This window comes from Propithecus coquereli, unplaced genomic scaffold (assembly GCF_000956105.1).
Source record: "Propithecus coquereli isolate 6110/MARCELLA unplaced genomic scaffold, Pcoq_1.0 Scaffold14, whole genome shotgun sequence".
Taxonomy (NCBI): domain Eukaryota; kingdom Metazoa; phylum Chordata; class Mammalia; order Primates; family Indriidae; genus Propithecus; species Propithecus coquereli.
The window spans coordinates 11391258-11406728 of NW_012138302.1; the positions used below are offsets into that span (position 1 = coordinate 11391258).

General features: G+C 42.6%; 1 protein-coding gene across 4 annotated transcripts in view; it reads left to right on the top strand.

Annotated features, from left to right (window-relative positions):
* The window catches only part of DAB1 (Dab, reelin signal transducer, homolog 1 (Drosophila)), a 393749-nt gene extending 378651 nt beyond the window's left edge, over positions 1 to 15098 (top strand). For 2 of the 4 annotated variants that reach the window (XM_012639389.1, XM_012639391.1), the window contains 3 exons: positions 1597 to 1724; positions 2069 to 2179; positions 14195 to 14299. In XM_012639389.1, coding sequence (XP_012494843.1) covers positions 1597 to 1724; positions 2069 to 2164 — 224 coding nt within the window. In that variant the 3' untranslated portion in view covers positions 2165 to 2179; positions 14195 to 14299. Of the gene's footprint in view, positions 1 to 1596; positions 1725 to 2068; positions 2180 to 14194 lie in introns of those variants that run through there. The other 2 variants (XM_012639390.1, XM_012639388.1) reach the window with 2 other exon arrangements.
* Positions 15099 to 15471: the final 373 nt, after the last annotated feature.

The window sequence follows — 15471 nt, forward strand, 5'->3', positions numbered from 1 at the left end:
AGTAGATGCCAGGGTCTGGCTGGGGGCGGTGCTGGCCAAGATGGAGAGGCAGGCTTGCTGCCAAGAGATATTTAAAAGACTCGAGATCAGCAGAAGAAGCAAACCTCCTCAGGAGACAGAAGTACACCTTGTTACCCAGACATGATTTCGAAGGTCACTCCTTGACAAATGTGTCTAATCATCTTATGAAACAAAACAGACTTCATTTCAATTTTTTTAAAAAATTTAATGTTTTATTTTAAATAAAATGAGCAAAACCAGTCTTTATATCCTCTTATCCATCAATATCCCCTTTAGAAATGTTTTGAGTGGAGAATCAGTTGGACCAAAAGTAAACCTCAAATAGAAACAGAAAAGCACAGTTGGTCTGGACAGTGTGGGGCAGAGCTGTGTTAAATGCCAGTGCCGCTGTTTCATAGCTGTGCCCACCCTTAGCAAGTCGCCTCCCCTCTCTGAGCTGCGTAGTTTCTTCATCTCGGAAAAAACATACAAGAGCACCTTGTGGTTGTTTGTATTAGGGAGTGTAATGAATGAGAACTGCCTAGCACAGTGTCTTCACTCATTGGCACATTATAAATAACAAATGAGGAAATAGCATCATTGTTCTAAATATAGTTCCATCAGGGTAAAAAGTACACACTAAGTTTTACCATCATTCACTACCTGATTTCTAAGCTCTGGAACGTTACAACAGGGAGGCCTTATCCAGGGCATTTGAGATTCAGCTACTAAACCCAGCCATGCCACCCCTCACTTGGGGCTTAGCCAGTGACTGGCATTTTCAACGCCAAATTAGAAATGACTGAAAGAAGAGTAGTATCAAATGGCATATTTGTTGTAAACCTGTAGAACAAATGAGAGGAAATGTGGGAGGTCAGCCCGGCGTATTTCTTTTACCCTTATAGAAAATGTACCAGCTGTGAAGTTGCCATCAGAACATCCCTTTTTCCAGATCACCGAGACACTTTTTATTCCACATGTGTTTACGGAATACCTACTATGTACAAGGATCCAGAGCCTGGTTCCACCAGTTGCCATGAGCAAATTAGCAACCTTCAGATTCCTTCTCTGTCGAATTGGGATAACCTGCACCTTTAAGAGGCTTTATGAGGATTAGTGATATTGTCTATAAAATTTCTAACAGTGTCTGGCACAAAAAGGGCACTCGATAAATATGTCCTCTGATGAAAGAAAGAAAGAAAAAAGTAAGTCTTAGCCCAGTAGTTCTCAGCTTGAGTGTGCATCAGAATAATCTGTAGGGGGTTGTTAAAACACAGAGTCTCTGATTCGGTAGATCTGGGCTAGGGTCCAAGAAATTGCATTTCCAACAAATCCCTAGATGCTGCCTCTGCTGATGGTCCAGGTACCATCCCTTGAGAACCGCCGCCTTCCCTATCAGTGTGGCCAAGTCTGTGTGAGGACAGAATCAATACCTACAAGGAGGAATTCAGATGTTCAACTGATTTGACTTGGGATAGGAAAAGGAATCCTCTGATCAGACTTGAATATCAGCAGATTCCTGAGGTTTCTGTGAGACACAAATCACTGTGACCGGACACTTAAGCTGTCTCCTCTTTTTGCATGGTCTCTGTGCAGCTCCAACCCCAGCCCCTAGACAGAGCTCTCCATCCAAATCATCTGCATCCCACGCCAGTGATCCTACCACGGATGACATCTTCGAAGAGGGCTTTGAAAGTCCCAGCAAAAGCGAAGAGCAAGAAGCTGTAAGTGACCAGTTTATTTCTGTTTTTGTTTTTCCTTAAATTAAAACTTCCGTAACTGAAACAGACAACGAACGAGGAAGCCTACGTAGAAAAGAATGCTGGCTCAGACCCATAAGTTCTCTAGGGGTTGCTAAAGGGGCTTGCTTTCGTGTTCAAAATGAGTCAGCTGAAAAAGGCTGTCCTTTTATTGTACTACAAGTCTGCATTTGTGGTGTGGCATCCTCTAACTGAAACTGCACCCTCCTTTAAAATAACTGTATGCGCTGCATGAAAATGTTTCCGGTTGTCTCATATTTTCAGTTGTTGAAAAGAGAAAAAAAAAGTATTCTCTTCTTTTGTTCTAGCCTGATGGATCACAGGCCTCATCCAACAGTGATCCATTTGGGGAGCCCAGTGGGGAGCCCAGTGGTGATAATATAAGTCCACAGGCTGGTAGCTAGATAGCGCAGGTCTGGGTAGGTATCTGTCCTTTTTATCTCTTTTACCCTTAAGGTATCTGCTTTCCCCTTTGCTTGCTCTTGACTTCTGAAGTCGCATCCCCACTGTCTGCACCCTCTGTCCTTGCTTGAGCCTCTTCCTGATGCCTGCAGCACCTCTCCATGCCTTGGCTATACTACCTGCTCCATCTCCCCTTGCCTCGTGTCTACTTTCCACTTTGTTTTTCCTCATGGATGCATGACCTTTGACATATGCTGGGAGGTAGGGGTAGGGGTGAGAAGCGGGGAATGGTCATATTATTTTATTAATATGTTCTGAGTGAGCAGTGGTGATAGAATGAGGCACGGTCAGTACTACTGAATGTGAATTTCGTTTTTGAGATGGACACATTCTGCCCACCCTGGTAATTTCCCAGTGAGCCGTGGTCCAGATGCTTTAATCTTTTAAGCAAAATGTCACTGCATTTGCCTACACTCTGCAGATCTAAAGAGGTCACCAACCAAACACACTGAGAAGCCCAACTAAGAAGCAAAAACAAGCAGTGCTTGAAATGAGATTGATCAAGATGTAAGATCATGTCAGGCCCTATCTGTCTAGCCAGGAAGGGGTGCAGGCCCCTTCCAATGTGAAATTCAAAGCCCCAAAGATGTGTAGCGTTCACTTTTGAGGCTCTGCTGTTTGCACCTGTTCTGCAGCTTGTGGCTTGCCACCGAATCACTTCAGATTCCATCAGCAGCTACTTTGAGAGCGGTGTACTTACGTTTACTACAAGTGGCTTTTGCCACTTGAATTTCAATACATCTGATTCGATCGAAAGAAAGAGGAGCTGATGAAGCAAACCTCCTCAGGAGACAGAAGTACACCTTGTTACCCAGACATGATTTCGAAGGTCACTCCTTGACAAATGTGTTCAATTTTCAGATACTTTCCTGGTTTTCCATAAACATATAGGACAGCAAGGCCATTCCCAAAGAGCCCCTTTTTTTTTTCTTTTAAGTCTTGAACAGCATGGTCAGAACCATTAAAATGGTAAACAGTTTCATCGCTCATAAATGGATTCTGAGACTACCTCAGAATCGTTCTCAGTCCACATGTAAGTTATTTTGATGGTTATTGAAAGCTAATACAGAGTTTGGAAAGCACATTTTGTTAATAGATTTTATGATTAAAGAACCTAACATTCTGTACATGTTGCCACATTTTATATCAGTACAATAGCACATAATAATATATCATGCCATGCAAAACCACCTCAGACTCATTTGAAAACTCAGTCTTGCAAAGCTATTTTGGGAGCTGGCCTATTATAGGCAAAGTCATTGCTCCAGGAAAAAGAAAAGTTGGAGATTATGGGCAGACTCCTCGGGATGATTCCCCAAGAGGTTTTTTACCCCTTGCGTGTGTTGTATTTCATGTGCTCAAACTCGCCTTGAAAAATTTGATGAATGAGCTAGAGGTGACAAGAGCCATTCATCAGGATAACAGCAAACATCATCCTAAAATTGAAGTTCTTCTAGAAAACAAAGACGACTTACACCATTTGCAGATCAATGTATCAAACTCTCGTCTTTATGAGCCCATTCAGCTTGAGACAATCATACAAGCTGAACTGTTTCATGGAGTTTCAGTCTCTTCCACATTTAATGCTCTCCCTGGCACCCCAAGTCACGGCTCAGTTGTGAATGGACATAGCATGGTATAGTGGGAAGAGCTCAGGGTTTGGAACTGGAGTTCAAATCCTAGCTCAGTTTCTTGATGGCAGGAAATCTTGGGCAAGAACCATAATTTCTTTTGAGTCCTGAGTTCTTCATCTTCTAGAATGGCTAATATTATCCATGATATTACCTGAGATAGCTTATGTTGAGTCTCTAATGTGGAGGTAGACACTAGGTACTTGGCTTAAAACTCAGATAAAAAAGTCTGCATTCCAGAGTAACATTGTCTGTGTTCAGAATCTTGCTCCGCCACTTCCTGGCTATGTGACCCTGCTGAGATTTCATAATCTTCCTCTATCTTATTTTCTTCATATGAAAAATAGGGATAAAATAGTCCACCTCATAGGGTTATTGTGTGATCTAAATAAGGTGATATATATGGAGCTCTTAGCACAGTGCTTGGCACATAGAAAGCACCCCATAGATGCTAACTGCCATCATTACCACCACCACTGTCATTATCATTATCATATATGTTCAAGAAATGTTGTCTCCCAACTACCTTGGATTTTATACATTTAGCCCTTATGTTGAATAAGGCCATTGGCTGGGAGGTTTTGCTTTGTACTTTATATTTTCAGATAATTAGTTTTCAATATTCACTAAAACAGCTTTGGAAGGAAAAAAGAAAGAAAAGGTCTGCTTCTTAGCTCTCTACCTTGTCCTGATCCATAATCACAATGACCCTTGTTTGGACCTCACAGGCTGGCCGCCTCTCACTTTCCAAAAATGAGCAGTCTTAGATTCACATGTAAATCATAAATACCTCTAGGCTCCAGAGGAGGGCTGGCCTGTAATCTTCAGTGAAGCAGTCTTCTCCCTTGGATAGCTTAGCCTGCAGACTCCACAATTCCCTATCCAGAATCACATGCCAAGGGGCTGATGCCAGCCTTGCAGAATTATCTCCTATGACACCCAGGGGAAGTCCAGATGAGACATTCTGGATCTCTCCATCAATAGCAACACAAGCCATATTTGATGTGTCTTTCTCTGTTCCATTCCCCCATCCACCCCAGTGGAAATTTACTGACTGCAATTTCTTAGTGCCTTTCCAGACATTTGGAGAAGGGATTCCATGCAGGGATAGTTATGCCCCTGGCTTTATCTTCCCCTCTGCTTTCATACAGTTGGAAAGCAAGAGTCCTGTCTCTCTTATCGCCCTTGCAACCATTATCTCCAACTGTTTTTTATTAGAAATACCCACACAGTTCTGAGTAAGTAGGGATGACATCTGTTGATAAGTTAAAGCCATATCATGCCGTAGTAAGGGGAAACACACGGACTGAATCCCCGCAGGTGGAAGCTTCAGGGCCAATCTCAAAAGCAGCATTTCTGTTTTAGTAATAAAGGAAAAGATCTTCAATTATTTCACCTTTTCCCCCTACCCTCCCATCTGGGAGAATCACGTGTCTTTGAATGATTGGGTCAACAGGGGCAAAAAAAAAAAAAAAAACCAAAATAATATTATAATGGCTGGTATGGGAATGGCAGGTAATTTATACTTCACTGATGTGTTGCTGGAGCAATTTTAAGGGCGAAATGTTAGCTTTTGAGGAGATGAAAAAAATGAAAACATTTATTTGGTTAAATGGCTAAGTAAATAAACTGCCTATCAGACTTTCCCAGCTGTCAAGTTAAAGTAGCATCTGTAACAATGGGGAACTGTTTGGTCTGTCTCCCTTAGTAACAATAGATATTGCCATAAATAATAAGGTGCTGTCATTTTTTTAATACTGATCTTCGTTGTGGGAATGCAGGACATATAAAGTATCACCTGGTGGATTTCTAGTCAAGGGAAAAGAAAGCTGAACTTCAAATGCTTTGGGAGGAGGAATCCTTGAGAAAGAGAAAAAAAGAGAGAGAGAGAAAGGAAAAGAAAGAAACACAGAGTCAGGGGATTGGGTCTGAATTATGGTTCCAAAGCAGGTGACCTTACGCAAGCATTTATCCCTTCATATGGATAAATACAGATAATTGCAATAGCTCTCTCCCCAGGCTGTCCAAGAATCAAATGATATCATGAATATGAAAGTGCTTTGTAAGCTTTGAAAGTAAAATACATGTGTTTGGGATTATTATTACTATTCTGTTTTAAAACACAACCAAACAACAGAGCCTTCAAATAAAGAACCATAAAAAAACCAGAAAATAATCTGCCTATGTCATGAACATAGAACTCAATGACAAAATGACAAGTCCAATGTAGACTTTTAGAGGGAACCATTTCCTCAGACCTTCATGAAGAGACTTCCTATTGGGGTCCTCCAGCTGGAAAGCTGTTGGAGTGGGTCAGGCAGTAGATGCCAGGGTCTGGCTGGGGGCGGTGCTGGCCAAGATGGAGAGGCAGGCTTGCTGCCAAGAGATATTTAAAAGACTCGAGATCAGCAGGAAGTTAAGACTGGAGGGACATGGGAGGTGAGGAAGAGGACATAAGCTAGGATAACATAGGGATCTAAGTGGTACCAATCCCTGTGATAAGGAATGCAGAGAAGCATGCTTGAGAAGAGAGAAAGCACATTTACTTTGGGACCAATTGAACTTGAGGTGCCCATAAGACACCCAAGTAGAGATGCCAGCAAGCTGGTAGGTACAACCTCTGGAGGTCAAAAAAAAAGAAATTATGGTTTGACGTGAAGATTTCAACATGGTTTTCAGCCATTAGAATAATGGGTTCAAGTAGAATACACAGCAAACTCTGTAAATATGCTTTGGGGGCCATGCAGTCTCTATCACAACTATTCTACCATTGGAAGCATGAAAGCAGCAAAAGACAATGCATAAATGAATGGGTATAGCTGTGTTCCAATAATACTTTCTTTGCAAAAATGGGCAGCTGCCAGAATTGGCTGACAGACCATAGTTTGCTAACCTCTGAGTTAGATCACATTCCCTGTCTCTAGAATCACTCTGGAGAAGGTAATCACAAAGCCTTTCATTTACTACTACTAATAAAACATACTTAAAAATTACTAGAATCATTTAATTCAATCCTCATGGTAATACTCTTAAGTATTTTATTATTCCCATGTCACAAATATGATAAGGTAGAGAGGTTAATAACTTGCTAAAATCCTGACATTCACATGTAAGAGGGTTAGGATTTGAATCTAGACCCACATTAGATGATTCAGGAGCACTCAAACAGAACCAGGACACCTGGTTTTAGCAGCGTCCCTTCAACTTAGATGCATGATGTGAGGCATATGGCTTCATTTCTGACCCTTGGTTTCCTCTTCTGTAAATCAGTTCCCATAGCCCTTCCAGCTCTGACATTCTGGGACCCTCTAACTTGCCCAAGGTCACCCAACTATAGCGTGGAACCAATCCTCAAATGAGGTCTTCCAATAGCATCTCTCCCTCAGGCTGTTCATATTCCCAGCTAACACAGGAAAAGACAGAAATCCCTAAAAATACTGACTTCATTAGGATCCCCAGAGATCAGCCCTAGATCCAGGAACTGGCTCAGAAAAGCCCTTCCTGCTATGGCAGAGAAGTGGTGTCAACAACCTCAGTGTCGCCATCATTGTTGTTGTTATCGATGGGGAAATGCACTGATGATCAGGACATTCACAGGACCCCCCCGCCTCCCCCCCCACCGGGAACTCAGGTGGTATATCTTTGTATTCACCAAGTGGATTTCAGCACCCAAGACCCTGCAAAGCTAGTGCATTTGGCAGCACCAGTCTTTAAGGTATTATTCATCAAATCTATTCTGTGTTCTGAAGACCTTTAGACCCTGATGGCTAGACTTCCTGGCTGAAAGTGGTCAAAAAGCTTTGTTTTCCCTTTTCTTTGAATAAAAAGGGAAGGAAGACTCTGAGCACTTAGCATCTCTCATGTTATATGAGTTCACTTATTACTTCTCACAATCCCAGGAGGTAGATGTTATGGACTTCTTTTTACAGATGAAGCAGATGAGGCCCAGACAGGTGAGATGACTGCCTAAGTTCACACAGGTAGTTAGGAGGATTGCTGGGGTCTTTCTAGCTCCCTTAACCCCTGTATTTTTCTTGACTGTAAACACGAATCACAGTCTGAGTTATTTTAGCCTATCTCCACTCTGGCTACCACTATCTTCCTTGTTTGCCACGCCAGGAAATTTAAAACACCCACAGAGCTAGCTCAAGTGTTGGGGCTAAAAAAACCACGAGGCTGAAGTTGCTGTCTGGGCAGAGCGATGCCGCGGGACTCAAGCTGTGCCCCCCGCCCCCCTCCCCGCCCAGCTCCAGCCTGACCCCTCGCTTGGCTTGGCACTACTCTCACTCCAGGCTCCCAGCACGGAGCTCACTGAGCAAGCAGATTGCATGGAGCACCGCTGACCTCACATCTGAGACCACCTTTCTCGGCATGCAGTGTCTTCTCTCTGCCACTAAAGATACATTTCTTTGACATACTTTTGCTGGATGTGGCCAAGCTTCCCCCAAACAGATATAATCAACATGAAATGGGTGCAAAGTGATAATCACAATTTAGGTAGCTTCCAAGAGCATCTCCTCAGAATGTGATATAGGAAACTCTTTGCCCCAAAGCTTCATGCCAAAGAGCCACACGTGGAGAATGGAGAAAATGGGCACAGAAACAGGAGTCGGAACCCTGGGCTGCTCCCTTGGGTCTCTGCTGTGTCTGTGTGGCTTTGGAAATGTGCCCTTGTGTCTGGGGCTTCAGTTTCTTCACACAGGAACGGAGCTGTCAGTCTGAGGACCCTTCCAGCGCTGACATTCCACGAGAGGGAACACAGGGAGCGGAGAGGACAGTAGGCTTAAAAAGACGGGTGTGTTTACATGAGACTCTAGAAAAAATAAGTCTGGTCTGCAGCGATCAAAAGCAGATCAGTGCTGGCACTGGGAGGGCAAGTTGACTGGGAAGGATGCAAGGGAAGTTTGTAGGGTGAAGAAATGTTCTGCAGCTCACATGGGTGTGGACATGTGTCAAAACTCACTGAAGTGTACATTCAAATGGGTATATTTCATTGCATGTAACTTATGCCTTGATAAAATTGATTTAAAAATAAGAAGAAGAATAGATAAATTCACAGAGCTGGACAGTAGGTTAGAGGTTACCAGGGGCGGGGAATGGGGGGACTGGGGAGTTACTGCCTAATGGGGACAGGAGTTTCTGTTTGGGGTGACGAAAGAATTTCGGAAATATAGGTGATGGTTGCACAACATTGTGAATGTTATTAATGCTGCTGAATTTACACTTAAACATGGTTAAAATGCAAAAATTAGGTTATTTATATTTTATCACAATAAAACAATCTAAAAATATAATCCAGTTTGTCCCAGCTCTGCCCTGTGCTGGCTGAGTGACTTTGGGCAAGTCATCAGACTGCGGGAGCCTTTGATGCTTTGACGTAAAGTAGAGACAGGAACACCCAGCGCAGGCCTCATGTGGCCCTCCAGTGAGATCATATGGCAAAGGAAAGATCTTCGCAGACTGTAGAAGTCTCTGTAAATATAAGCCATTATTATTCCAATTCTGGGAGTCTACTGGGCTGCTGCACGTAAGTCACACTTCACTTGTGGAGTGGTCTGCAAACAGCGGAAGTCTCTGTTACGCACAGGGCCCTGTAGCCAGGCCGTTTGGATTAACTCCACATTCATTCCGCACGATTTTCCTGGGCTGATCAAGCGCCATTATTATATTCATAACTGAGAGTCCTTTTGCAGTTGCACCTATGCGCTATGAAGGAGCAGCAGTTTGGAAAGGCACTCACAGGTGATTTTTAGGCCTCAAATCGTCTTCTATAAAGGAAGTATAAAACCACACCCAGACATAAGCAGCCTAACTTTTTTTGCAGTATCTCCTATGTTCCATGCTCTCTGTTAGAAAAGCAACGTATGTTTTCTCCTTCACAGAGGGGATTTCTAGCCTCATTTTACAGATGAGGAAACTGGCTCTCAGAGGGGTTAAGTACCCCGACAAGAGTCCTAGGGTCCCCAAGTCAGAGACCATCAGAAAGAGAACAGCAGCCTCTGACAACCAGCTGCTATTCTGGCCCTCACAGTAGACCTTGGTGTTCTGCTGTTGGACATCGACATTTCACACAACATCAGCATCAGACAGGGCTGCTCAGTGACCCCATAATGGGTCAAGACAAAATCAAGACCACTAGGTAGTCATAGCTGAGCCCAGGCAAAACATGAACGTTGTCCAAATTGTAAAGATGATCACACATTCCTCTATCCTGGTTTTAGCCTTGTTCAGTTCTTCCTGTCTTCCAGATAAGAATTGTTAAGATAATCATAAAACTACCCCTGTTTCATGACAGCATCCAATTCAGAGAAAAACCCTACTTTGTTGACCCTCCCCAGAATCATCAAACATAAGCCCCAATCCTACGGTAAGTCCTGTCTAACATCCCCAAACGGAGGTGCTCCATGATTCCTCTCTCTGCAGTGAGGAAGAAACCCAACTTGTTCAGCCCCAGGTGTGTTCACTGCGGCCTAGGCCTGCCTGAGTTCACAGTCCTGTGTTTCCACTCTTTCTCTGCTCCTCCAAGAAAATAGGGTATTCGATGTGCATCAGAGGGTTGATTTTGTTTTGGTTTTCACTGCATGGTTTACTATCTACTTTGTTAAAGTCCTCTAAAAATAGAGATATTAACATGTCAGAATCACAGATGAGCTTAAAGTTCATAGATATTTGCCAACTCCCATTAAGAAAAGAACCATTCATTTACTCATTCATATCTTCATTCTTCATGTTAGTGGGTGCACCTCCTGTGTTCTAAGCTCTTACTCAAAATTTGGGATGCTGATGTGCAAGGTACAGTGGAGCTCAGTGTAGAACATACTAGGAGATGTGTGATAGGAGTGAAGACAGAAGTCTGCACAGGCCCTGAACTGTCTGAGAGCACAGTGGCTCACATCACCGCAGAGTCCAGGAAGCCTTTGTATTTGAGCTGGGTCTTAAAGTGTGAACTTCCAGGTGCAGAGCAAAGAAGGCCAAAATGCCAAAGAAGGCAGAAGGAACTGCCTGAGCAAAGTGTCAGAGGTGGAGGAATCCCTGCATGCTAGGGTGAACTGGAAGTATGGTTTAGAAGGTGGGACATACGAGAGAGTGGAAGTAGCTGGGGCTGTTCAGGAAGGTGTGGCCACATGGGGAGGGCCTTGTGTGCCGTCCTGAGGACTCAACATTTTCCTCTGGGTAATAAGAAGTCAGAAGGGCTGTTTCAAGCAGGAGACTGGCACGGCCAAATCCATTTCAGAAAGATCATTCTGGCAGAGGCATAAAGAAAGAGGTTTTTTTTTAACATGATTTACGTGACCTGAAGGTAGAGTTTTGATTCATGATCTAGAAGGGGTATTTATTAGGTCTAATGGACTACGAGACTAATGGGCCTTGTGTGCCCAGCTAAGGAGCTTTGACCTACCCTGTGGGTGATGGGGCCTTTTGAAGGATTTGAAGCAGGGCAGAGAGATAGTCAAATCGGCCAAAAGTAAACAAGAAAACATCAACGGCATGCATATGTTAATGCTTGATTCCATTTGGACTTTTTGGAATTTTGAAAATAGCTTAAAGACCCCTGTCGTGATCTTGCCAGAAGCCAGGTCAGAAATTTCTGGATCAAATGATTTCTTAGCTCCCCTCTAACTCTGACAGTCTAAGATTCTGTGTAACAAAGAAGGTAAAGCTGTTGCCAAAACGTATAATGCATCACAGTGTCAGGCTTTGGGATTATCTGCTGCTTGGGGTTTTCCACACCGCTGCTCCCCTTCATTAGTGGGGATAATTGAGAGTTGACTGCAGTCATTACCGCTGTTGTGATGGGTATTTGAAGCTAAATTCCGGCAAGCAGAAGATGTGTGAATATTTATCTCAGCTGCAGCAAGTTAATGCAGTGTGGCATTAATTACCCTGTCTGAGCCTGCTGTCATCTTCTGTTTTTAGGTGTCATTCTCAGTTGGATAAATTAGTTTCCAAAATTAGAATAGAGCAAATTGTAGGGTGAGATCAAGGCAGCCTGACTTCTTGGGGCATCCATAAAAGAATGGGCTGAGAAGGTCTACCCAGGAAGCATTAAGATGCGTCCTCGAAGCCCAGCATGGGCAAAAGAAAGTGGTTCTTCCCAGGAGTTGTACTTAACTCTTGTCCACTCCACCTGTGTTCACTTCACCTACTGCACCCCTGGAACACACACACACAGTAAAGTTACATGCTTAGCCTTACAACAGGTATTTGACATAGTTCAGGAAATTGGCTGAGAATAGATTAGGTGCTTAAGAAATCATCTTGCTATATAGATTTTGCCATATTTGATTTTGAGAGAATGAAGCCAAATTGAGGTGTATTTAGGACAAAGGGATCAGAACAGAGAAGAAACTAGAAACAGCATCACCATCATTCATTAATTTGACAGACCCTCGAGGACCTACCGTGCTAGGTTCATGTATTTAAATGGCAGAAGGAACTAGCAAGCGGTAACCCAGAGGTAGGACATGGAAGAATGGGCTTGGAAGCCCATTCTGATGACTTTCTGTCATCAGATCTTCGGAAGAAGGATAACACGTACTCTTTTACATTTCCAAGGACAGTATGAAGTCTATGGGTGGAAAACATGGAGGGACAAATTGGCACTGTGTTGCATTGAAGACTAGGGTGCCTCCAAGGATAGGAAGTTCCTTCTCCCTGGAAAAATACAAACATGACAACTTCCAGCATCTGTTGGCAGGAGTCCTGGGTTCTGATCTTGGCGTGGTTACTAAGTAACTGTGTGACTCTGAGAAAACAAAAGCTCTCCTCGCTGGGCTTCAGATTCCTCATCTGTAAAACGATGAGCCTGGACAACCTTATCTTCTAAGGCTGTTCCCACTTTATAGTAGAAAGCAAGCAGCATGATACATTACACATGAGAGGCAGCGCAATGACCCTGAGATCACACAACCTCTCTGAACTTCAGCTTTTATCTGTAAAATGAGGATGGAAAGAATAAAAGCCACTCCCGGGACTGTTAGGCAGATAAAATAAGACATGAGGTGTTTTGTAAACTCTGAAGCACTCTACAGCTGGAAGGATTGTGCATGCATGCTCTCCCTCTCTTTAATGGCAACTGTTGTAAAAGACCAGAAATAGACAAAGCACTAGACCCTGTTTTCAGTTCTCTTATATTCAGACTTAATAGCTGTGTGACCATAGGCAAATTACTTAACTTTTCTGTACTTGATTTCGCATTTGCAAAAGAGATAAAGCATCTCTTACAAGGCTGTTGTGATGAGTTAAAAAGATAACGTACTTGAAAATAACCTGGTGTGGTGCCAGACACATAGGAGGGGCTCACAGAATGCCAGTTCATTCTGAAGATTCAAGAAAATAGCGAATAAAAAGGACCTATCCTCACATGGCAGGAGGCAAGCTAATATATAAAATACGGCAGAATTAAGATGTCATTGTGCCCATTTAATTCTGGCACAAACATCCAAGAGTGACGGCGTAGAGGTCAATTTTAACAGAAGGGGCTGTGCGTGCTTAAGACCATAGTACCCATCTAGTCTGCTCTGCCAGTGCACACTGAGCCATCTCAACATGAACTGAAGCCTGAAGTGGTTTAAACAGGGCCACACACCATTTCCTATCCAGGTTTGGATGGAAGGTTTGCTATGACACATGCTGGTGAAAATCTCTTTGTGTGTCTCAGGACAGCCCCATGGGTGCAGGCAAATGAATGGCCAGACCTCAAGCAGCAGATTGAATGGAAACAAGTTCCAGAAGGTTTAATTAAGAGATAAAGGCACAATTCTTGTTCCTTTTACCCAACAGTTCACCCAGTCATCACTGCTTGTGGAAACCAAAGAGCAATTTGAAACAGTATTCTAGGGGTCTCAAGTGGACATTTGTGAAACTGTTGGAATAATGTCCACTTGACTCATAATAATTGTTGCCATTTTCTGAAGACCTACTACTACCAAGCATTGTGCTAGATACTTTCTATATGTTGTCTCTACTGCCCTCAAGAAGCCTGCAGGATAAATAGTATATTCCCATTTTGTGGTTGTAGAAACCAAGACTCTCACAGGATAAGTATCTTGCCTACATCACACAGTTTGTCCAGCTCTGGCTGCCATACCATGCTATTTCGTAACAGGGAAATCAGTCTCAGCTTGAAAACCAAGGACAGAACCGGGTGTGTAGTTCTTTTTGATGGTAAATATATTGCCAAAATGATACGCATCCTGATCAAATAATCCAAAAGTAATCTAAGGTCATCCATCATAAACTGTCACTTTTATGTTTTAACCCCAATCCCTCCTTCCCAAAGCCATCTCAGAAAATCCCATGTGGACAAGGGCAGGTCTCACTTTGTCCCTCTATCCATAGGAGCCGGAGCCTCTCTATGCGCAGATCAACAGACCTAAGAAATAGCATCGATGCGAGCTCGTGGTGGGTGCTTCAGGACTGGCATGGACATCGGCATCACGACAGGCTCTCTTGTATTCTTTCACCTCATCCCACAAAGAAATTCATGATTGCCCAGTGGAACTCGTTCAGAAGAGGGAACTAAACGTTTTTGGCAACCAATGGCAGATATCTATAGCAGCACAAAAAAAAAAAAAGTATAAAAAAAAGCCCAACATTAAACCACAAATTAAGCAAATGCTTACCTGACAAATATTATGAGCTCTCTTAGCTGGGTTTAAGATGACCCAGTATGCGAAATCATAATTCTCTTTTTATTTCTCAACCTGTTGACCACTGTAGAGACATCAGATTTGGAATGACAGGCATCAGAGAATTACAACAGGGTTGGCGCTGACTTCTTTTAGGCAAAAAGCAAGGGGTCCTCTGTGACCACAATATCATCATCCATATGCCTTTTGACATGGGATGATGTGTTTTCGTCACTCCACAGGGCCCGGTTTGCCATTTTCTCCCCCTTTCCTTTCTTTGTCATGTTTGAAAATTAATGAGTGTACAAATTTTTGTATTGCTTTTGACTTTTTTTAGATATGGGTGAAGAAATCCAACTGGAAAAAAAAAAGCCTCCTATGAAATGAATTAACTTGAAATCACAAGACAAATAAGCGGTTGATTATTCGTTATGATCAAGAATGTTGCCAAAACAACCCTTTAGCTATTCTGCATCCTGGTGAAGAAAGACAGTTTGAACCTTCATTCTGTGAGTAGGAAAGGACATCACATCCTTTGATGAGAAAGATGAAAAATGCATCTGATTTCCTAAGAAACTCTAAGTACAATAAAATGATATTTTTTATTTTTCCGATATCTTGCTGCTGTGATGCTATGCAGACAAGTGTCTTCTCCACGTGCCATTTTCAAAGAAAAGTCATTTGCCAAATAATTCTGGTACACTTCTGGTAATGTGTTTTTGGATCTTAAAAACCGACTTTCTAACGGAACAATGGTGACATAAATAGTCGGAATAACAAACTGATTTCACAGTCAAAATGGTTCATCTCTATCTCTTTTTGTACATCAGAAAAATTCAAATGGGATTTTTATTTTATAACTGAAAAAAAAAAAAACCTTACCATTAAACTCTTTAAATATTTAAGGGAAATGGCTTTAAGGAGTTCTAATGAAAAAAAAAATGTCAGTTTTTTTTTTTTGTAAATATAAATGTTAATGAAAATGCT